This window comes from Rhinolophus ferrumequinum, chromosome 3, assembly GCF_004115265.2.
Source record: "Rhinolophus ferrumequinum isolate MPI-CBG mRhiFer1 chromosome 3, mRhiFer1_v1.p, whole genome shotgun sequence".
Lineage (NCBI taxonomy): Eukaryota > Metazoa > Chordata > Mammalia > Chiroptera > Rhinolophidae > Rhinolophus > Rhinolophus ferrumequinum.
Genome location: NC_046286.1, coordinates 8,678,316 through 8,703,931, shown reverse-complemented (window position 1 = coordinate 8,703,931; position 25,616 = coordinate 8,678,316). Strand labels below are relative to the sequence as shown.

The following is a 25,616-nucleotide window of genomic DNA, read 5'->3' as shown; positions in this document are numbered from 1 at the left end:
TATTTTGCAAAACCAAGGGATGTTCAGGATCATTCCAAATTTTGGGGGTGCATATCGGGCAATTAGTACACCCTTGAATAAAATGTCTGTATAATTTTGTGTATTTTCAGAAAAGAAGAGGAGATGTTCTTTAATGAACCATCTTATACTTTTATGTACCTCAATGTCATCCTTATTTTTAAGGAGTGGTGCTTCCATAATATTTCTGAGACAAAAAGAATCCGATTCCACATCAAATGGGGTTCCAGTTAACTCGGAGATTCGATCCCAGTGTCTCTGTTTCATTGACTTATTGGTCATCATTTCTAGTAGAGGACATGACTCACTGAAATCATCAATTCTTTTTTTCAGATCCAAAAAAGCTTGCCAATCTTTAAGTCCTTTTGGAAGTTTACGACATCTTTCAGAAAAAAGAAAAAGAAAAAATTATTTCATCTACACATTCCTTTGAACAAGGCGTTATGCATTTATAGCAATATATCAGAGTATAAATTCATTTGTGAAATACCTATAGAATCCTAAGGTAAGCACTATAAAAAGGCAAGCTTAATTCAACTGAAACTCACCTGCTTTGAAATTCCTGCAGTTCTGCATTAATTTTTTCAATGTCTACGTCTCCCCAAAGTATTTCATAATAACCACTAATATTGCTCATTACAGTATCATACAGTCCATACAGCTTCTGCAACAAGTTGAGTTCCTTTCTGAGAAACCAAATAATTAAGTCATTACATAATGTATATTTTAAAAATAAATTCCATTATAGGATAAGCAGAATTCATCCAATCAAATATTTCATACTTTATGTGTATAATGTCATAGATACCAACATGCATACAACCCTGTCAGTTTCCAAACAAAGAGTTTATTAAAGCTCCATAAATTAGGTCAAGTTTACAGCTCTCGAATATTCCAAATCATAGTACGACCTGACATTAACAAGTGGTTTGATTATTACTACCATACCAATCATTTTTAACAATGTGAACAAAACTTGATTAAAAAAAAATCAATGGGCGGGAAGGGTGGGGGGTGGAGGGGGAGGGTGAGGGGATTGGAGGGCAGTCGGTGACCACAGGATGGCCACAGGTTTGAAAATTAATCTGGGGAACGTAATTTGATGGTTACCAGAGGGTAAAGGGGTTGGGGGGTGGGGGATGAGGGTGAAGGGGATCAAATGTATGGTGATGGAAGGGGAGCTGACTCTGGGTGGTGAACACACAGTGTGATTTATGGATGATGTGATGTGATACAGAATTGCACACCTGAAATCTATGTAATTTTACTAACAATTGTCACCCCAATAAATTAAAAAAAAAATCAAAGTGAAGGCTAAGGTATTATTTGTTTTTTTTTTCTTTCAAATGCAAACTAGATTTTTATAAGAACATTTCCTGTAAGTATGACGTTAAACATCACTTGCCTACCAAAAGTTTTCCCTCCTGTGCCCAAATGGAGTTTTATCCAAAGCAAGAATAAAAGGAGAGATTCCAGGTTTAAGTAAAGGAAAAGTTCTTCATTATACAAAACACCAAAAATTGACCACTCAACAGAGTTGGTGGATTTTTCCAGGAATTCCTCAACCGTTAGTATACAATGAGGGTCCAATGGACCAAATTTTAGTTTTTGAGTTTATTTCTTATGTAGTCCTAACTATTTGCAAGAATTGATATTCACAACTATTTTATTATAGATAATGCAGAGGCCAAAACTAAAATTTGCTATTGTTTTTAATGGAGTAAAACTGATCCTGGTTTGCAATTACCATATGGATATATTGAACTCTTTTATAAATTTAAGACACATTCTGGAATCCTAGTTATCTTGTTTTTCCATTTCTTGTTTCACTTTGCTAATTCATCATCTTAGGGATTATTTAGTTATTAATCACTGATTATTCCCAACTGTGCTAAAAATGACGCAATTAGTAAGAAAAGAATGATGAAATCTCTAAGGATGAAAAAAATCACTATTGCATCATCCTTCATGTTTCTTATTGTGCTGCCCAAAGTATTACACAATCTTCCAAGAAAGTATAAAAAAAGAACTCTGTAGATACCATTTTTGTAACCTTTTGATTTTTGTTTAGCTTTCACTTAATATAGTTAAAAACTCAAAATTTTCATTTCCTACCTAAAACAGCAAAGAAAAGAAAATTGACAAAGGAAGGTGCTTCTTAAGTATTAAACATAAAAGAGTCAGAAAACAGCACTCTAGACTCTAATTTTGATAGTGAAACTGATTGCATAAGTGAAATCTCAGACTATGAGTCTTTAGATGACAATAATCTAGATGTATTTTACTAAACTCATTAATTTATGAGTGAACAATATATTTCAATAGAGGCAAGGGTTTCACCACGCAAGATTTTGCACCAAGAACCTAGACCATACCATTTTGTGAAAAAGGTAAGTGACAGTGTTTTTTCATTACTTATGATGTTCACGTAAATTTTATTTGATACATCCCTTAAGCAGGCAAATGTTGGAGACGGATGTGTATTCAAAGGAAATGGATGATATGGCAATGCAAAAATTCACTGAATTAATCATTCAAACCTAAAAGTAAAGTATTTTGTATTTATAGTGCAAAGAAGATGGTGATCCTCCCCTCAAAATTATGAGTGTTTGAATTTCAACAGTCCAGCTTTAACAAAGCAAGTCCAAGGAAAAATCAGAAGCAATGGTAAGCTAGAAGCTACTGGAAATGGATCCGAAATCTGGAATCAGTGTTTATTAGATGGGTATGGTCCACGTCAGCTGATGAGCAGTAGGTTGCATTCAAACGTCGATCTTCATTTTGTGTATATACTATATCTTCAAACCAGGAGAGTATGGAGTAAAAGTTTGGGTTTTCCCTGCTTACGTTATTATTAAGTTTTGTAATAAAATTGCTTCTGTAAACTATTCATAAATTACTGAAAAACATAAAAATAAAAAGGGCCCATTTGTCCAAATGGTAAATAAGATTATTCTTCCTAGAATACTGAGGGTTAAAATAAAACATTGAGTCTCAGACTGAGTATGCAAAAGAATTAACTAGAGAGTTTATAAAAATGTAGATCTCCTAGTTCCCAGTCCCAGAGATTCTGATTCAGAAAGTCGGGGTCAAGAATCAGACATCTGTAATTCTAACAAAATTGGTCATTGAGTTAAGCTTGGTGAATGACTACTTTAGAAAAAGAATACAAACCATCTACCTTAAATGGCTGAAGCATTAATTTATCTTCAAACAACTTCATGTCTATTTTGCCATGACATTTTCATGCTGTCACTTCAAAAGAAGTCAACATAAAGTTCTTTTCGAAAGCCAAGATCCTAATAAGCTAATACCACTGTTTTAATTTTGGCTCTGAGGAAAACTATATCTAAAATTCTACTAAAATATACTTGTTTAAATCTTAGATCCACTGTTTAAAACCAATTGTTACTGTTTAAAATCAGCTAAGTTCCTTGCCCTTCATTCTCAATGAATTCTTTGTCTACCCAATGGAGAACACAGCATAAATGCTGTAGGAAGGGATCTACAGCTGAGGATGACTATTCCTTTAAATAAACAGAAGTCATTCAGAATTGCAGTGTTTCTGCACAATCATTGACATTATTCAAAAATAGTGAAAGAAAAAAAATAAAGCACAGGCTAAATATAGGCCATGAACACACAGAATCTTTACAATGTATTTTCTTTTCTACTCTTCTAGAATGTTTCTTCTCTATCCGAAGACTATGTATCCAGTGGGTCAGGAATAGGCAGGCACAGGGGAATAGTTAGGCGTATTCCCAGGGAGGCCCTTCTCTGCATAACGACATGATTCTTCTAATGGACAGTATCTAATCATTTGCATGCAACACACAATCTCTAAACTTACCTGACTTTGTGTAAAACCTCATAGTCAGTCACAGGCAATCCAAAAAGTTGTTCACCAGAGGAGTATGTAACAAATTTCCTCCACAGATCATCAAAATTGGCCTATAAAAGGTTTTTGAATTGTAGTAAAATATAATTAATTCAGATCCCATTAAAGTAGAATTTATTATAATTGCAATAAAAGCTACATTGAGGTTTATTTAATACTATCTATGAAACAAGGATTTGTGAAGCACTTTTATACTTTAACCAGCTATCAGAGGAAAAGTTAAGCACTTAGGAAAATTAACTTTTAAATATTATAAAAGTATCCATTTTATATCAAAGTATTTCTTTAATAAATTAAATGATCCCCAGAAGACCTACATTTCAAGTTACCATAAATACATTTGAATGTAATAAAACTGCATTTTAAAAAAAAACTGTAATTCAGGCTTTTTCACTAATTTCGACTGGTCATCTCTTCTACAGGGTTCAAATGAATGAAGCGTTAGCATAATCCACCCAACCTTGTTTTCTCTCTAAGCAATAATCTGTAAAATGAAGGGTTCCATTTTAACACCATTTGAAATAATGTTAACAATTTAAATCATCAAGTCAATAATGCACATGTCTTTTGAATTGGAATCTGAATCTCCTATACTTAGAATGTTTAAGCACAAAAGCCAATAGAAATAATCCACCTGTGACAAGATAATGTGTACTCTACTTAAACGGCATAACATATAAGGATCCTAAATTCTCCGCCCTGAAAAATAATGTATGTTGTATCAGACCTCACAACGCTCAGAGAGTGACATAGATCTGACAGACACATTAGTATATATTACAGGAGCCAAATCAGGAAGGTATGAAGACACTGCAGGAACTCCAACCCACTCTTAATCCCTAGAGGGCAACGGCCATATTTTGCACTTTTTATTTTCTCTGGTGGTTAGTATAGTGGTCACTCAGTATACTTACTGAGTGAAGAGTCCATGGGACTATGTGAACATCAGGAAAGGAGAAATGAAAACTTCAAAGTTAGCATGCATTAAAAGAATGACATTTACAATTTTGTTAATGTGGTGAAGACTATTGATGGATGCCAATCACTCGCCCTTCTTCCATTCAGTTCCCAAATAATGTCAAAAGACCCACAGTACCAGACAAATGAGAACAAAATATCAGCGTTGTCAACAGGCCAGCCGAGTGCCTGGTAACTCCCCACATCAAAGCACAGTTGCATCAGCAAACACCACTGGGACATGAGGCCTGGTGTGAGGGTCTTACCCTTGCCCTTCCCCAGATCTAGACCTTAGCAACTGCTTTTCGGGGAGGGCAGAGGGGAGCCCCTGTTTTTGAGGAGAGCTGGCTCTGCAAATCTGATCCCAAGTCACATATCCAGGTGCATGGCCAACAGCCTGCTTGGCTCACACCCGCAGGTCTAAGCAGAACAGAAGACAAAAGAAGGCCAGAGATGGGCCCTACACTGTACTTTCAAGGAAGTGACCATACCCTTGGTAATAGGAGGACACATTCAAGTCCCAGGTGCTGACCAACAAATTGGTAATTCCTGAGGGAGAGACAAGGAAGTGGGGATACCCTTAAAATGTACCCAGGTTCCAACCACTTCTCAACTCCAATGCCACCACTCTGTCCAAGTTGCTCTCACCTCTCACCTGGATTACTGCAATAGCCTCCTACTTAGTCTCCCTGCTTCTACCCGTGACTGTCAGTAATCTATTCTCAACACAGTAGCCAGGGGGATCCACTGAAAACATAAATAAGATCACGTCTTCCTCCTCACTCAGAGTCAAAGCCAGTGTCCTTCCCGGAGCTGGCAAGGCTTCTGGTCTGCCCCTCCTTACCTCTCTCTGGCCTTACTGTTTACTACTCTCTCCTCGTTCCTTCTGCTCCAGCCATACTGAGCCCCTTGTTGCTTCTCACATGTGCTCTCATTCAGGGCCTTTGCACTTGCTCTGCCCCCCTACTCTGCCTGGAAAGCTGCTCCTCTGGATATCTGCCTGGCTCAGTCCCTTACTTCTCTAGGTCTCTACGCAAATGTCACCTTCTCAAGAAGTCCTTCTCTGAAGACTCTTTTTTAAATTTCACCTCTACTTCACATACACACAGCCCAGCACTCTATGGACCTTCCCCGCTTTTTCTTTTGCTTTTTTTTTGTCCTTGGCATTTATCTTCATCCAACATTACTATCTCTTTTCATTATTCATCTTGCTTTGATTGCTAAGGGGTTCCACATGGCTCAGCGAGCAGCCACCCGGTGAGCAGGTCAGTTTTAAGTCCTCGCTCCTCCAGAGAGGCAGGCCATTCCCTGGGACTTTGGATCCAAACCTGAGGACTTCAGGTAGCAAAGGATCACAGCCTCCACTATGGTCCAGCAGAAAGTGCTGGCAAGGGTGATGGGGGGAGCTGGTTTTAGTGTTTTAGTCCAAGAGTGACCTCCACAGTTCTGGGGAGAGAAGAATCCTAACAGTGACAAGGAACAAGGCTTTTTGTCTGAGGATATCACATTTAAGTGCAAGGCTTGTGCCTGCTGCAATCCTTGTCAACACAAGCAACTACTGTATAAAAATCCACAAGAGCTGCTAGGCTAGACCTACCCTCCCTGGAACCAGGAGGCACAGACACTGGGCTCTGTGACAGATGATTTCGTCTACTTTGCATACATTTATTCCACAAGGGACCAGCTACAATTCCTGGTTATTCCAATGATCCTGGAGAAACACCGTTCTGATCAGAGCATAGATTTTTTTATTTTAAAACACTCAAATCAAGGGAGATACTTGAAAGTTAGATGCCATGTGATAAATACCAGTTGTTCATGATAGAAAAAGCCTGAACTATCCCTACCACTCTCAGGAGAACCTGCAACTTGAGATTCCATATAACTTGACTGAACCTTTTTGGCAAAAGGGTGCATGGAACCAGCCTAAACCATCCGTGGAACATACACATAAAGCAACAAGAACAAGATTACTGACTCGATTTATTTGCTGAGGGTGAAAAACCGAATTATCAAGTGATATAAAGTAGCTTCTGACATAGGTAAAGGGATTTTTAGAAATACCCACCCAGTATGTGGCAAAACTAGGGCATAAACTACAGAAAGCTTTCATATGGCTCGATCTGCTGCAAAATTTGGGTATTCTGAGTACAGAAGAAAACACTGGTTTCTGGACAACAGCTCTGTGTCTGCTGGCGGGATGACCACAGAAGCGGGCTGAGCATAAATGCAGGAATTAGGACCCAGTGAAGAAAAAGTGAGGTCTACAGGGGGCTACAGAACAGAGAGAGGTTTATTATTGTTACTGAACTTTAAGAAGGAAAGACAAACCGTTTTTAACATGCTAATTGGGAAGATTCAATAAACAGGAAGAGGTTAAAAATAAAGAAGAGTAAAAGGGTCTACCTAAGAAGAGATAAGGGACAAAGTAAAGGGCCCCCATGGATAAGAAGGGGAGCACACCTCTCCGAAGTTCACATCACAGACCCTAAATTTCCTCTGTCAATTTGGAGACAAGATCATCCGTTGAAAAAAATCCCCAAACTACTTCGTCTCCCATATTTATACTTCAGTGAACAGCTCTACCTTCATCTGTTTGCCCAAGCTAGAAACCTTGATCTTTTCCCCTCAACCCAAGCTCCAAACCTATCAAGTCACTCTCTACTATACTCATGATCCATTCAGTTTTCTTTATTCCAAGTGCCACCTGCTTGGTATCAATGTTTTCAATGTCTTGTGTGTATTACTGAAACTGCCATCAGACTGACCATCCTCTCTCCAAACCGTTCACCACACCAATGTCAGAGAAATCTTTTAAAAACACGACTGTTTTAAAAATCCAAATCTGACCATATCGGTTCCCACTTAGAGCCTTCCAGCCCTCAGGGCAGGCTGTGAGCTCCTTGTTAAAGCTCGCAAGACCCTCCCCTTAGTGACTGCTGCTCCGGCCCTCATCACTATGCCCTTTGCCCACTGCACCCAAGTTATACTCCTTACATCTCCTTAAAGCTCCCTGCTTATCTACTCATTTTTGAGCCTTTGTACAAAACACAAATTCTGCCTAACTTGTTTTCCCCTGACTCTAATGAGTCCTTCAAGATGCAGCTTGGATGCCTTCTCTTCCAGGAAGCATTCTCCGTCTAACCCATCAGCCCCCATCTGGGCTGGGAGCTCCTCACATCTGTTTCCATAACACGAGTTCTCAGAACTAGATTACAGAGCTCACCACACGGTGTTGTGATTCTCTCTCTAGTTCTCTGTCCCCCTACCAGGTTTTAGCAGCTTAGAGGTAAGAACCATTTCTTAATCATCTTTCTATCGACCAAGTCACACAGTAGGCATCTGACACATAACTTTTTAATGACTAAGAATGCAGGTGGAATAAGGTCCATAAGGAGAACACGACCATATCAGACAGCCACTGCAGGAAACAGGAGAGAGAACAGGAACAAATCACCGAATTGCCTGATACTCCTGAGGAGCTCATATACGTGGGAATCCATGAATCTGTAAAACGTTCATCCAAATGAGTATGTGATTTTTCTCTAGATGTGCTCAGCGATCTGAGTGTAGAAAAAGATGGTGAATGGTTGGCCTGATCCAATGAGTACTGTATGGTCTGATGTAGGACCATAGGAACAGGGAAGTTGAAAGTGATAAATACGGAAGAAAAAAATTACTGGATACAGAGGGAAGACAGGGAAACCATTTGTCAATATTTAAAATCCGATTTGCTATATTTTATTATTCTCTAATTTTTTTTATCACTTTACATACAAATGAGATGCTTGGAACTAGAATAAGGTAAAAACTTAAGTTCAAAATCAAACTCTTATTCTCTAAAAATACAGAGATATTCTGTGGAAAAGATCATGATGGACACAATAAAAGAAGCCAATTACATTACTTAGCAGACTAGAATATAATTAAAATCGGCATGCATTTAAACATTAACATTTCCATTGTAAGGTAAAACGCATAATGATTTCCCTAAAATCACTTAAAAAAATAAGAACACACTCTCAATGTAACAAAATAAAAAGAATGTAGTTTTACCTGAAATATCTGTAGCCTGTTGCTAGCTTCTTGGGGTGGTATATTTGGAACCATGGGTCCTTCCTGTAATGAATAATGTAATCTCCATTTTAATTCCTAATCATATGAGTATGTATTTATCAATTTTGGGGGTTTATCTATTATTTCCTTTTAAATAAATAAATAAATATTATTTTTAATTTAAATGGTCTATTTTGTCCTGTACATGAAGTTTTCCTTTATTATTGTAAAAGCTTTGTTGAGATAGTTACATATTATACAATCCCTCATTTAAAATATACAATCAAATGGTTTTTGTGTAATGAAGGTGTGTAATCATGACCACAACCAATTTTAGAACATTTGCATCACTCCATCTTCCATTCATTTTTAAAAGACCTTGACATAGCTAATAAAAAATGTGACAAAATTTCATCCTGTATGAAGTTTGTACCACCAAAACTGTTTCATATGATGCTGTGGTCACACATTAGAATAACTGATATATACTGTGTTTCCCCAAAAATATAAGACCTACCCGGAAAATAAGCCTTCGCAGGATTTTTCAGGATGACATCCCCTGAACATAAGCTCTAATGCGTCTTTTGGAGCAAAAATTAATATAAGACCCGGTCTTAGTTTCGGGGAAACACAGTGGTTATCTATTCTATTCTGAGGACAGCCTCTTTTCACTAATTCTTCAACCCTATAAGGAAATAGAGACTCACACAGGTTGAAAACTTGGAAGAAGGAGTAAGCAGTCTCTGGTAGCATGAGGCAGAAAATATTTGCAAAAAGGATAGATAGTCTGTATAATTAATATTATGGATGGCCAAAATAATAGACCAGATTCTCAGTATAACAGAATGATAGAGCAATCAAATGTTGACTAATCCAACTAAAAGAGATAAGTTTCATATATGTAAAAAAGAAAGGTTTGGAGGTGACATCAGAAGCATACCGGTGTGAAGTGTCCCCTTGATCTCTCTCATTTAAGTTACAACAAGTTAAACAGCTATAATTCAACAAAAGATTCCCTGAGCAACACATAAACATGTCTGAGAGATCCGCACATCGCAACATCTGAAGGTGGTCATATCAGCGAACAGGGGAGGATAGAAGGGAGAAGAGCAGAGATGGGTGCCAAGGACCCAGCCTGGAGCTCACTGCCCATCAGGGAGAGCGGAGGATTCAGGCTGCAGGCGCACTCTCTGGGGACCCAAGCATCCTGCCTTAGGACTGCTCCCACACGGGTGGTGCCCTGAGATCAAGGTGACCTGGTCACAGAGGAGACACCCACCTCCCCAAGGAAAGCAAGGTATTTCCCACCACCCAGCAGAGATCTGCAAGAGAAAATAAAATGCACCACCTACTGGAAAACAAAAGAAAGACCTTTTCTTATCAACCTGCTGCAGAGTTCACTCCCATTTTTCTAGGTCGAGAATGAATCCATCAAGTACCATGGACAACGAAGGTACCAAGGCAGTCAGAAAGAAAATGCAAAATTTCCAGAAAATTAATTTAAAGATATGGATTTAAAATGAATTTAAAGAATTCTCAAGGAAATATGTGACTTAAATGACAGAGAACTCAAAACTGCAGTTCTGAAAAAATTCAATGAGATGCAAGAAAACTCAGACAGGCAGTTTAACGAACTCAGAAATAAAATCAATGAGCAAAATGAATACTTTACCAAAGAGATTGAAACTCTTAAAAGGAACCAAACAGAAATTCTGGAGATGAAGAACTCAGTAAAAGAGATAAAGAATGAAATAGCAAGCTTAGGAAAGAGACCTGACCAGATGAAGAAAAGAACTAGTGATATCAAAGACAGAAATCTGGAAATGACATGGATGGAAAAGAGAGAGACTTGAGAGTTAAAAGAAATGAAAGAACACTGCAAGAGCTATCTGACTTCATCAGAAAGAGCAATATAAGAATAATTGGTATATCAGAAGGAGGAAAGAGAAAGACGTGAACAGAAAGCCTATTCAAACCTATAGAAAAAACTGGATCCTCGAATCCAAGTGGCAAACAGAACACCCAATTATCTCAATGCAAAAAAGGCTTTTTCCAAGGCACATTATATTAAAACTGTCAAAAATTAATGACAAAAAAAGAATTCTCAAGGCAGCCAAGGAAAAAATGACAGTAACTTAGAAAGGAAACCTCATTAGATTATCATCAGATTTTTCAGCAGAAACTCTACAAGCAAGGAAGGAGTGGAAACAAATATTCAAAGGAATAAAAGAAAGAAATTACCAGTGAAGAACAACATATTTAGCAATGTTATCCTTTAGATATGAAGGAGTAAGAAAGGTCTTTCCAGACATACAGAAGCTGAGAAAATTTTCCACCACAAGGCTTGCATTACAGGAAATACTGAAGGGAGTTATTCTACCTGAAACAAAAAGGCAAAAGGATACAAAACTATGAGTAAGATGACAAACAGACAGACAGAAGTTGGAAACTGCAACGTTTATTCAGAATAGGACACTATACACTTAAATATAACAAAAGGGTTAAAGAAGGCAAAAAAGAAAAAGAGAAGATAATAACTTCTGCAACTCGGAAATAAACTCACAGCATAGATAGGGATAATTTGTGACACCAAAAAACATAAAAGGGACGGGGGGGTAAAGGTCTGAATTTACAAAGGGGAATGGAGATGAGAAGCATGCTAAAGAAAAAGGGACTACTGCATATACGAAACTTTCTTTTACATAAACTTAATGGTAACCACACACAAAAAAAATCCAGAACTGAGACACATAACATAAAAAAAGAGGAAACAGACAGAAAAATCATAGAACACTACCAAACTAAAATTACATACAGATACACAAGGGCAAAGAAACAATGGAGACACCAAATTACCAGAAAACAAAAGATAAAATGGCTATAGGATATCCTCATGTATCCATAATCACCCTAAACGTAAACAGACTGAACTCACCAATAAAAAGGCACAGAATAGCAGATTGGATCAAAAAACCAAATCCATCCATATGCTGCCTTCAAAAGACACACCTCAACAGCAAGGACAGATATAGACTCAAAGTGAAAGGGTAGAAAATGGTACTCCAAGTAAATGGCATCCAGAGAAAAACCGGTGTAGTCATACTTATATCTGATAAAATAGACTTCAGGAGAAAAAAAGGTAACAAGACACAAAAATGGAATTTCATAATGATAAAGGGAATAATACATCAAGAAGATATAACATTTATCAGAATATATGCTCCCAATCAGACAGCACCAAAATATATAAAGCAACTACCAACAGAACTAATGGGGGAAACTGACAAAAACACAATTATAGTAGGGGACCTAAATACTCCATTGACAGCTATGGATTGATCATCCACAGAAAATCAATAATGATATATCGGCCTTAAATGACACATTAGACCAAAAGAACATAATTGAGATTTATAGAGATTTTCATCCCAGAACAACAGATTATACATTCTTCTATAGTACACATGGAACATTATCAAGACTATATATTGGAACTCAAAATTAGCCTCAACAAATTTAAGAAGATTGAAACCATACCAAGCATATTCTCTGACCACAATGCTTTGAAATTGGAGATCAACTGCCAAAAGATAGTGGGAAAAATGACAAATATGTGGAGATTAAACAACATGCTACTAAAGAATGACTGGATCAAAGAAGAAATAAAAGGAAAGATCAAAAGATAGTAGAAACAAATGAGAATGAAATACATTGTATCAAAATTAGTGGCAAAAGCAGTATTAAGAGGGAAATTTGTATCATTACAGGCCTATCTCAAGAAACAAGAAAAATACCAAATAAACAACATAACATTACATCTTAAAGAGCTAGAAAAAGAAAAACAAATGAAACCCAAAGTCAGAAGGAACAAAATAATAAAAGTTAGAGCGGAATTAAATGAAACAGACAACAAAAGACAACAGAAAAAAACTAATGCAACAAAGAGCTGGTTCTTTGAAAAGGTTAGTAAAATGACAAGTCCCTGATTAGAAACAAAAAGAAAAGATGCAAATAAACAAAATCTGAAACGAAAGAGGACAACAGATACCACAAAAATACAAAGAATCATACAAAAATACTATAAAAGACTATATGCCACTAAATTCAATAACCTAGAAGAAATATATAACCTTCCTAGACTGAATCATGAAGAACTGGAAAATCTAAATAGACTGAGCAACAGTAAGGAAATTGAAGCAATCATCAAAAACCTCCTAAAAAGCAAAAGTCTAGCACCAGATGGCTTCACTAGTGAATTCTACGAAACATTCAAAGATGGTTTAATACCTGTCCTTCTCAAGCTTTTCCAAACCATTGAAAAAGAGGCTATGCTTCCTAACTCATTTTATGAGGCCAACATTTTGCTGATGCCAAGATCTGGTAAGGATAACACACATACAAAAAGAAAACTACAGACCAATATATCTGATGAATACAGTTAAAAAATCCTAAACAAAATACTAGCAAATTGAATACCACACTACAGTAAAAATATTATACGTACATCACGATCAAGTGGGGTTCATTCCAGGAGAGCAAGGATGGTTCAACATATGCAAATCAATCAATGTGATACATCACATAAACAAAATAAAGGATAAAAATCATACGATCATATCAATAGATGTAGAAAAAGCATTTGATGAGATACAACATCCATTTATGATTCAAACACTCAACAAAATGGGTATAGAAGGAAGGTACCTTAACATAATAAAGGCCATATATGACAAACCCTAAGTTAACATCATACTTGATGGTGAAAAACTGAAATCTTTTTCTCTAAGATCAGGAACAGAACAAGGATGCCCTCTCTCACCAGTGTTATTCACCATAGTATTGAAGTCCTAGCCAAAGCAATCAGGCAAAAGAAAGAAATAAAAGGCATTCAAATTGGGAATGAAGAAGTTAAACTGTCCCTTTTTGCAGATGACATGCAATGATTTTGCAATGACTCTATATATAGAAAACCCTAAAGATGCCACCAAAATAAAAAAATATTAGAAACAATAAACAAATACAGTAAAGTTGCAGGACACAAAATCGGTGTACGAAAATCCATTGTGTTCCTATATACTAACAATGAAATTTCAGAAAAAGAAATGAAAAAACAATTCCTTTTGCAATTACAAAAAAAACCAAAATGAATAAAATACCTAGGAAGAAACTTAACAAAGGATGTGAAGGACCTACACACTAAGAAGAACAAGACATTATTAAAAGAAATTGAAGAAGACACAAAGAAATGGAAAGACATTCCATGTTCATGGATTGGAAGAATCAACATAGTTAAAAGGGCCATATTACCCATAGAAATACACAGATTTAATGCAACCCCCACCAAAATCCCAAAGGCATTTTTTAAAGAAATAGAACAAAAAATCATCAAATTTGTATGGGATCACTAAAGACTCTGAATAGCCGAAGCAAGCCTGAAAAAAAAAAGAACAAGGCCAGAGGTATCACACTCCCTGGCTTCAAATTATACTACAAAGCAACAATAACCAAAATAGCATGGTGTCGGCAGAAAAACAGATACACAGATCAACTTAAAACCAAGAAATAAACCCACATATAAATGGGCAGATAATTTTTGACAAAGGAGCCAAAAACATACGACAAAGAAAAGAAAGTCTCTTCAATAAATGGTGGTGGGAAAACTGGAAAGCAACATGCAAAAGAATGAAACTGGACTGCCATCTGTCAAAATTAACTCAAAATGGATAAAATACCTAAATACAAGACCTGAAACAATAAATTGCATAGAAAAAAACATTAAGTACTAAACTTATGGACCTTGGGTTCAAAGAGGATTTTATGAATTTGACCTTAAAGACAAGGAAAGTAAAAGCAAAAATAAATGAATGAGATTATATCAACTAAATATCTTCTGCACAGCAAAAGAAACCATCAACAAAACAAAGAAGCAATCAACAGAACGGGAGAAGATACTTGTAAACAACACCTCTGATAAGGGGCTAATATACAAAATATATACAGAAATTATGTAACTCAACAATAAAAAAAATAATCTGATTTAAAAATGGGCGGAGGACCTTGAACAGACACTTCTCCCAAGAAGACATACAAATGGCCAACAGATACATGTATGAAAAGATGCTCCACTTTACTAGCTACTAGGGAAATGCAAATCAAAACCACAATAAGATATCACCTCATACCGGTTAGAAGAGCTATTATCAACAAAACAAGAAATATTAAGTGTTGGAGAGGATGTGGAATAAAAGGAACCCTTGTACACTGCTGGTGGGAATGTAAATTGGTACAGCCACTATGTAAAACAGTATGGAGGTTCCTCAAAAAGTTAAGAATAGAATTACCATATGACCAAGCAATCCCTCTTCTGGGTATTTATCCAAAAAATCTGAAAACATTTATCCATAAAGATATATGCTAATTGCAGCATTATTCACAGTGACAAAGACATGGAAACAACTAAAGTGTCCTTCAATAGATAAATGGATAAAATAGTTGTGAGATACACACACACACACACACACACACACATACACACACACACACACAATGGAATATAACTCAGCCATAAAAGATGAAATACTGTCATTTATGACAACATGGATGGATCTTAGATTATCACGCTAAGAGAAGTCAGACAGAAAATGTTGAGAACCATATGATTTCATTCATATGTGAAATACAAAACTGAAAGCAACGAATGAACAAGACAAAGAAACAAGCAAAAATTCATAGACACAGACAATAGTTTAGTGGTTACCAGAGGGTAAGGGGAGAGGAGCGGAGGTAGAAAAGGGTAAAGGGGGTCAAATATATGGTGACAGAAGGAGATCTGACTCTTCATGGTGAACACACAATGCAATATATGGATAATATTATAGAATTTTACACTTGAAACCTATATAATTTTATTAACCAATGTCACATGAATAAACTTAATTTAAAAATAAAAAGAAATTTAAAAAAAGAAAGTGTTACATAAGTAGCACCAAGGGCTTACATGTCTTATGAATCCAGATCCATTATGACCACTAAAAGAAAGTTGAATATTTTAGGGAAATATATCTAACTTCTGAGTTTAACAACAAAGAGGTAGAATCAGTCGTTATACCTGGTGGAATAGTTTGTGGGAATGAATGACCAAGTATGATATTTATTATTTACTTTCAGTGACAATTTGGTTCTCTAAGTGTTAGTAAAAAAAAAAATCAGTTACATAATATCCTGATATTAGGGCATGTATAGTTTCTTGGAGCCTTTTGACAACTGTATTACATTTTCAACTATGAGAATTCTGGCCCTGAGAAAGGGTAAAACCAGACCCTTTGCTACTTCTATGATCTTCGAAGTTGTTTCTCCTTTTAACAGTTAAATCTTCTTTCTAACTCTATAAAACATGCTTGAAGGAGAAACTATTCCCTTTTTGATAGCTATTAATATGCAAATATGGCCTCTTACATACAATGTACAAATCACAGTATATTTCTCAGGGTTCCTCACTTTCATTTCATATAAACATACTAGTGAACATTTTAATACAAAGCAGGCAAATACTTAAAGTACCATCTCATATGCTTCTGCAAAGTTCATTACATCCTCACGAAAAACTTCCACAGACTCAAATAGATTACTTTTAAATTTTGGCTGCACTTGAACAAGGTCATCTTGTACAGAAACCTAGAATAAAACAGAATACTCAACGTGAGAGTGAAATTAATGTGTTAAACAAAAAGTACAATTCTATTCCAGAAAGTTTGTTATTCCACAGATGTCCTATATGAACAAAAATGTCTCTGTAATGTCATTTGTAACAAACAAAAAAACAAAACAAAACAAAAACAGAGAAATAAACAACTCAAATGCACCAACAGAAGATTCAAATCAATCTAGTTCATGACCCAAGAGGCAAAGCCATCTTTTCTAACTGCAGTCGGAAGTTTTCTGGTTGACTCATCTCAGGCTACCACTGTGGCCAAGGAAGCAGTTACTTCTATAGGCACAGTCTGGGTCACATGCTTTCTCTCAGGCCAGCCCAAGATCTGGGATTAGCAATGTCTAGTAGATTCACACGGTTGCTGTGGTTGGGGCTATTCCCTAAAAGAAAGGGTATTACTCTGGGTATAAAAAAAAAAAAAAGCAAATACCCTCCACAATGGTCTTCAAAGCTTCTGCTTAAACCTTCAATCATAATACCTAGCACTTAATTCATGCTTACTATCTGCCAGGCTCTTTACATATGTTAACTCATTTAATCCTTGCAACAACCCTGTGTGGTAAACACTAATATTATACTCATTTTACAGGTAAGATAAATGAGGCAGAGAGGGGCCAAGTAATTTCCTCAAGGCTCTAGCACCAGGCAAGGTCAAGATTCAAAACCTGGCAGTGGGGTTCCAAAGCCCCTGCTCTTAACTGCTCTCAACAATAGCATCTATCTTGGTTGGAACATATATTACTTTAAGCTGAATAGTGATTATAATATAGAATTGTCTATCTCTACTAAAGGATGGGTTAGTGGGTTTAACGCTAATAGTTGAAGAGATAGAACAACTCGTGAATTTTTTTCCATTGGACAAGAGAAAGTTGGGCTTCACTAAATCTCAGTGGAATATTCCCCACTTCCTAGGAGTCACTCTCCTGACTAACCAGCAAGCATTTTTCAAAAAATAAGCAATTAGTCACTACGTAATATGAATTTAAATAAACATGAGTATAAGAAATATTTTATATACATTACCTCAAGTGTATTACCTCAATTTGTATAACCACATATAAAAAAAATCCTACAAATATTCCTAAATAACCACATAAAGAAATTAAGAAACAAAGGTTATTACCTTGCATAAGATTACCCAACTGGGTGATGGCAAAGATGGAATCACAAGTCATGACCCTAATTTTAGCACTATATCCTTGCTACTATGACATGCTTCAATCTCAGTGACAAATCTTTCCACAAACAAGAAATTTTAAGCCATTGTTAATTTAATTAATATTCAATAAAAATTTTCAGTACAATTAAAGAATCTGGACCCTCCCTTAAAGTTCATTTTTAATGTCTAACTTGTGGTGTGTAAATATTTACCTACTTCAAAAATGCTTAAAGAGAAATATATACCTATAAATATATACAGGAAAAAAAATCTCAGATCAGTAACTAACCATCTACTTTAAGAAAGTAGGCACAGAATGACAAACTAAACCCATAGCAAACAGAAGGAAATAATAATTTTAAAAAATAGAGCACAAATAAATGACATAGAGAACAGAAAAACAATAGAGAAAATCAACAAATCTAAAGTTTCACCTTTGAAAAGATCAACAAAGTTGATAAACCTTTACCTAGACTAAACAAAAATACAGGAGAATGGACTTAAATTACTAAAATTAGGAATAAAAGGGGTTATCACTACCTATCTTACAGAAATCAAAAGGACTATAAGGACACAGTCAACAGAGTGAATAGGTAACCTACAGAATGGGAGAAAGTAACTGCAAATCATTTATCTGATAAGGAGTTAATATCGAGAATATATAAAGAACTCCTACAACTGAACAACAAAGAAACAAACAACCCAATTAAAAAACAGACGCAGGATTCGAATAGACATTTCTCCAAAGAAGATACGCAAATGGTCAATAAGCATATGAAGAGGGGCTCAGCATCATATATCATTAGGGAAATGCAATCAAAGCCACAATTAGATACATCTGACCCATTAGGATGCCTAATACCAAGGAAACAGAAACTAACGAGTTTGGGCAAGGATGTGGAGAAAGTGGAAGGAACTGTATGCACTGTTGGTGGGAATGTAAAATGGTACAGCCTCTATGGAAAACAGTACGGTAGACCTCAAAAAAATTAAAAATAGAATTACTACCGTGTTTCCCTGAAAATAAGACCTAGCTGGACAATCAGCTCTAATGCATCTTTTGGAGCAAAAATTAATATAAGACCCGGTCTTACTTTACTATAAGACTGGATATAATGTAATGTAATGTAATGTAATGTAATGTAATGTAATGTAATATAATACCGGCTCTTATATTAATTTTTGCTCCAAAAGACGCGTTAGAGCTGATTGTCCGGCTAGATCTTATTATCGGGGAAATGCGGTGGCACTGAGACAACTGGATATCCACTTGCTTTTGCATGAAGTTGGACCCAAAACTCACAACATATACAAAAATTAACTCAAAATGTATCAGAGACCTAAAAAAAATTATAAAACTCTCTTAAGAAAACATAGTTGTAAATCTTCATGACCCTGGATTAGGCAATGGTTTCCTAGATACAATACCAAAAACACAAGCAACAAAAGAAAAATTAGACAAATTGTACTTCATCAGAATTAAAAACGTTTTATTTCAAGAGACACCATAAAGAAAGAGAAAACACAACCCTACAGAGTGATAGAAAATATTTGCAAATCCTTTGTTAAGGGACTTCTATGTAGAATAGATGAAAATACTCTTACAACTCAAAAATAAAGAGATAAATAACCCAATTTTAAAAACAAGCAAAGGATTTAAATTCACATTTATCCAAAGATATACAAATGGCCTATAAGTACATGAAAAGATTTTCAAAATCATTAGCCATTAGGAAAAATAAAGTACTGGTACATTTGACAAGACAGATAAACTTTGAAAATACTATGCCAAGTGAAAGAAGCCAATCACAAATGATTGCATACTGTATGATTCTATCTATATTATATGTCCAGAAAAGGCAAATCCATAGAAACAGAAAGTAAATTAGTGGCTGCCAAGGACTATAGTGAGGGGGAAAATAAGAAGTAATTGCTAATGAGTATGGGGTTTCTTTTGGGGTGATGAAAACATTTTAACATTAGTGATGTTGTTTGTGGAACTCTGTGAATACTGTAAAAATCACTGAATTGTATACTTTGAATTGGTAAATTTTATGGTATGTGGATTATGTCTTGGTAAAGACAGTAAAATAACATATTAAGCTTTTAAAAAGTATGAAATATATTTTTTCTGGAGACGGCGACTTAAGTAAGTCACTATAAGAATTAAATAAGAATTTATAAATTAAAAAATAAGAATTAAGTTTGTACTTACAGCTTTGCTCTGCAATTTGTTGAAAGAATATCTCAAGGTATCAACTGCTTCTGATTCTTCCTTGGTTACTTCAACTTCAAATCTGTTTAAAATAGCATAGGCTTCCTGTGGAGTGAGGGTGGAGTTCAGAAACATCACAAGGAAAGCAATTGCCAAATGACTGAGATGTCTTCTAGAAACACATTCCTATGCCTTCAAAGAAGAGAGCATATTCCAGAAGAGTTGTTTCCAAAATTAAACGTGTATGAGGAGCACCTCTAGACTCTCACTGACATTGGTATTTACTCTCGAGTCTAGGCCCTGAAATCTGCATAGTAAGTACCTAGGTGATTCTGATGGAGATGTAAGCAGAGTACACTGAGATCCTAGAAAATACCCCTGGACTCATTTTCTGCCTCGATCTCCTCCTTGATCTTGGGTCAACACCATGCCAAATATTTTCTGATGCTCTGATAAACTGTGGATTGGATATATAGGGAATGAAATGAAATAATGCTGTGGGAGACACCCCGAAGGAAAAGAAAACTTGAATGATTAAAGGAATGGATTGGCAATTGGCTTTACCAAAAGAATTTATGCTGAAGAATTGAACTTCTGCAGTCAGGAAAGAAATTGATATAATAATTTAAGGAATGAGTGGTCAGCACCCCAAATCCCCAAATCCTAGGATTTAAAGAAGTAGTAAGTTCAAAGATATGAAGTTCATTAGCTACCAGAGTATAAATTCTAAATGGGTTCAAGAGAGCAACGCTCAATCCTGAGCACTGGGTGCCAGAGGGGGTAGTGGGAATGCCGATTGCCCAGGCATGCAGGCGATAAGGGAGTGCGCTGTCTACAGGAGAGTTAAAAAACAGTAATAAAATGGATTAACAGTCTGGTTTTTATTATGTCCATGAGACAAAAATTCTAAAAGTTAGATGCAAAATAGTTGTTGTAGACTGTGTTGTCTATATCCTAATCTCCAGAACCTGCGAATATGTTACCTTACATGGCAAAAGGGTTTTTGTAGATTTGATTAAGTTAAAGAACTTAATTACCCTGGAGCTCATCCTGGGTTAAGCCGGTGGGCCCAATGAAATCACTAAGGTCCATATAAAGGCAAGAGGGGAAGCAGGAGAGTAGGAGTCTGGACCAAAGCAGGGTAGGAGTGATGCCATTGCTGGAAGGCGGCCATGAGCCAAGGAGTGCGGGCAGCCTCTAAAAGCTGATGAACCACAAAATGGCTTCTCCCCCAGAGCCTCCAGAAGGAATGAAGCCCTGCTCACATTCTTGACTTTAGCCCTATAAGACCCATTTTCAGACTTCCGATCTCTAGAATTGTAAGATAATACATTTGTGTTGTTTGAAACCATTAAGTTTATGGTAATTTGTTATATCAGCAATAGAAAAATGAATACAGTACTCTTCCCTTAAAGCATCTTCTGCTGATCTAAATTCCAACAGTTTACTGTTCAGCCGCAGGGGACTGCTCCCACCGTGCTGCCCATGGGATGCCACTGGCCACGAGTGAGGCCTATCGCTGGTTTCTAAGGACAACTTTGGGGAAGTTGCCTAACATGTTGGGACTGATGTGAGACAATGCAACCATTCCCTTCCGTCAAATGTTGGTGCCAGCAAAAAAAAAAAAAAATGAACTCTGTCTATACCAGTACAGCATTATTAATATATTAATACTTTGTATACTGTACACTGTTGATAATTGTCAAAATACCTTCAAGGACACCAACCTCACAAAGGAGAAATAGGCAGACAGGACCATAAAATAAATGAAGAAATATGTAAACAGAATCAAATTTTTAGTGTGTCTCTAAAAAGAAAAATAGCACTTCAAGAATGAACAGCATAATCGTTTCTTACTTCAATTGGTCCCAAAGTCATGTCCATTTGAATTTCATTATCACGGATACAAGATAAGGCTTCCATTGCAAACCTGACATCATCTAAATCACGAATAGGTCTAGATAACTTTTTCAAGTAGTCATTAATAAATGTTATCATGTCTGACATTTTCTTTTTGTATTCTTCATTCAGATATCGGCAGAGTAACATCTTCCATGCCTTAGCCTCAATTGATAAGGCCAATTTCATTGGCTCTGGGGAAGACAAAAAAAGATCAAAATAGAATACAACTGACATTCTGAAAGGACTCATTTTATGTGTAATCTGAGCACCTATAACTGCACTGTCCCATTTGATAGCCACTAGCCACATATGGCTACTGAGCACTTGATAAGTAGTTTGAATTAAATGTGCTGTAAGGTTACTAGATTTTGAAGATTTAATTCCTATATCCATGGAGTATGATATGCTGTGCCTGAGGACGCTAAGTCTATGGAGAAGAATTTCAGAAATTACTTCTCACCCTGTCCAACGTGAATCTTGCTGTTTCTGGCCATCCCATTAGCAGTCCTCACTCATCCCCCATTTTCTTCTAGGTTACCCCATACAGTGGAGTGTCATATACTGCTTGTCTGCCAAACCTGCCCATTTTCCTGTTATGTCACTCCCAAACTCATCTACAGGGATAGAGAATATGTATAACCTGACCCTGTATCTGGCCTAACTGATTGTCGCAATCTTGACCTTTTAGATACTGTTCAGAATCCATTCTTGAGAGTTTGGAATGGTGCCTTCTGGCCTGAGAAGCAGAAAAAGCCATGCACAGAGGGAAGAAGAGAAAGCATTTCCTCAGTTTCCTACGCTGTCCCTGGTTCTGGTCCAGTCCTAAAGTCCGGTTGCATCTTGGATTCTGGGATATACCATTTTTCCCTCAACATAGTTCAAACAGGTTTCTGTTCCTTGAAAACAAAACAGATCTAACAAGTCAACTCTAGCTTATCAATCTTTACCCATTCCTCTATTCTCTCCTCCCAGTACCCCTAAAATCCCCAACTCTGCCAAGCTTAGAAAATAACTACTCCCCTCCCACCTTCCAACAGTTAAACCGAGAAGCATAGGGAGCTGAGGAAAGTGTATCCTGAGAAGAGACACACAGCCCTCTTGATGATTGAGGTTGTGAGGGCCATACCTCCTGGGCCTCTTTTCTCCTTTTCCTTAGGCCCCAGGGATTCAGCCCACCTTCCCCTTTCTTTATAACTATTGTCACCTATTCCATTTTTCCGTTTCCTCTCTCTAAAGTCAAGTGCCTGGCCAACTAGAAAATGCTACAGGTGATTTTTGTATTAAGAATCATAGCGCTAACCACTACGAGGAAACAAATACTGTGTTTCCCCAAAAATAAGACCTACCCGGAAAATAAACCCCAGTTAAGATCTCAGCGAGATGGACACATTTAGTACATTATGACGATGCTCCAGAAGAAGATGACATGATTGTAAATGAATAAATGTAGATTGTTGTACATGAAAAAATAAGACATCCCCTGAAAATAAGCCCTAATGGAGCAAAAATTAATATAAGACCCAGTCTTATTTTCGGGGAAACACGGTAGGACATTAAGATAATAGGTAGAGTACGGTTTCTAAAATGCTACAGAAGTTCTTGTAAGTATTGCCCCTGATATAGTTTCTGAATTCTAGCTAAATAATCCCCTCAAGTATTTGTGCTTCTTCTCCAAATTAAATCCCTTCTTGATAGATATAATAGTAGTCAGTACTTATTGAACATCAACTATTTGCCAGGTACTATGCTAAGTGTCTCATATGAAGTAGTTCATGAGGTGGGCACATTATTATCACCAGCAGAAGAGGGATCAAGTAACCTTGGTAGTCAAATTTGAGAGCCACAGTTACCCTGATTGCTTGAGGATAGATCTCAAAATCTAACTAAGGTGATGTAAATTAGATCATTCTAATATATTCTGAGAATAAAATCACCACACAAATTTAAGGCTGGTTGTACCTCTGTAACCACGTCAATAAGTAGCCACCACAACCAGTTTTAAACCCAAACCATAGACCAATTCACCTCAGCTCACATACATTTGCAAGCCAATCAGTGTCAGCCCCTCCCTTCTGAATGTCAACCAATCAGATGGAGCATACTCAATAAGCCGGCCACTGAGTGCCGACCAATCAACAACAGTGTCCCCTGAGCAAGCATCCTTCTGCAGACGATGTTAATCTCTATAGGCACACACACAATCCTTGGCCTCCGTGCTGCCTGGCCACCCTCTATGAGATGCTCAGCTGGGAACATTGTGCCTGTCCAGCATAGCTCTCCCTCACTGTAGTAAGCAAAAAAGTCATCTTGGGCTTTTTATGTCAGACATTAAGTGGTTGTCTCATCATCCTTTGATACTCTAATCCCAAATGGATTCACTTCTCAGGAGACCTCAAACCGACTCCTATCTTGTACACAATCCCCTCCTCACAGTAACCTGAAAGAGTTTTACCTGTACTTTCAGTTGTTGGACTGCCAGTTGAGAAACTTTGCAGAATATTAAGTGTATTAAGCCACCTTGGTATAATATTATGTATAAAATAAATAATAATATATAACATACATATTATATATAACACATATATGAATAATATTAGTGTTCCAGAAATATTTAATATTTATAATATTGTACCAAGGTAGCTTAATAACTGCTTTCTAAGTAAAGTAACATTTCATGTGAAAATACAGATATTTTGCATGTTTTTTAAATACCTGTATGTAATTCAAGTGCTCCTACAACAATAATAGGCTTCAACTCATCAATCTCCTGTTCAAAAGTAGCATAGTGCAGAATTTCCGATCTGATTTCAGTCAGAGAGGGGTTGTTAGCCAAAAACTCCTGTAGTAAGGAAACGTTTTCTTTAGCTTTTTGACAGTATAAATCTTACTTACACTTATAATAAATTAGAAAATTGCATTTGCTTATATACGTTTCCACTCGAATGTGCTATCAGTAAGGGAAGGGATGAACTGGCGTACCGGAAAAGGAGGCTATGTGAGGGAATTTCACAAAGGAACATGAATGGTTATTCAGAGTTCTCAAGCTTCCTTGAGTCTCTAACCAAAAATACAGCTCAGTCTGGGTAAATGTGATACACCCTTGAACACCTGGCTTCCTGACGCATCTGGAATATAACTGGTACTCAACTGTTTCAGCTAATTAAGCGAAATCTGCCTGAGCCTCATTATTATCAATTGCCTCAAAGTGTCAATGTGAGAATTACACATGATATAATGTGTCAGGTGCTTGGCATTTACAAGTTCTTGACTTCTGCTCATGAGTTCCTGTCATTATCCCTGATATTTTCTCGGTGCACCCCCACACGTTAGAAATTAACAATTCAAACCCAAACTGCATCACAGGTAGCAGAAACACACCTTCACTTTCACATCTCGGTCCTCTGTCCAGAGTGTCTTGTACTTCTGAAAGTCCTGCAGGGCGTCATGAGCCACCTTTCTTAGAGAGTTCATACAGGAAGAAAGGAGGAGGACCAACTTGGAAATATCCTTGTGCTCTGCTACACCCGGATAAAAGTTCTTCAGCTTCCTTGCAGGAATAACATCTTCAATAGCTTCTGAAAACACATTTACATGTGTGTATGTATATATATATGTATATATATATAAAATATTCAATTTGAAATATTACCAATTTTATTCTTTATAGACTTTTTTCAAGCTGTATTTTCTTAAAAGACTC

General features: G+C 36.6%; 1 protein-coding gene across 1 annotated transcript in view; it reads right to left on the bottom strand.

Moving 5' to 3' along the window:
- Nucleotides 1-25,616, bottom strand: part of DNAH8 (dynein axonemal heavy chain 8) — a 335,302-nt gene that overhangs the window by 209,261 nt on the left and 100,425 nt on the right. Inside the window, 9 exon segments of the mRNA XM_033102419.1 lie at nucleotides 160-400; nucleotides 567-704; nucleotides 3,869-3,969; nucleotides 8,930-8,992; nucleotides 16,490-16,603; nucleotides 20,015-20,119; nucleotides 21,872-22,107; nucleotides 24,629-24,755; nucleotides 25,295-25,491. Coding sequence (XP_032958310.1) covers nucleotides 160-400; nucleotides 567-704; nucleotides 3,869-3,969; nucleotides 8,930-8,992; nucleotides 16,490-16,603; nucleotides 20,015-20,119; nucleotides 21,872-22,107; nucleotides 24,629-24,755; nucleotides 25,295-25,491 — 1,322 coding nt within the window.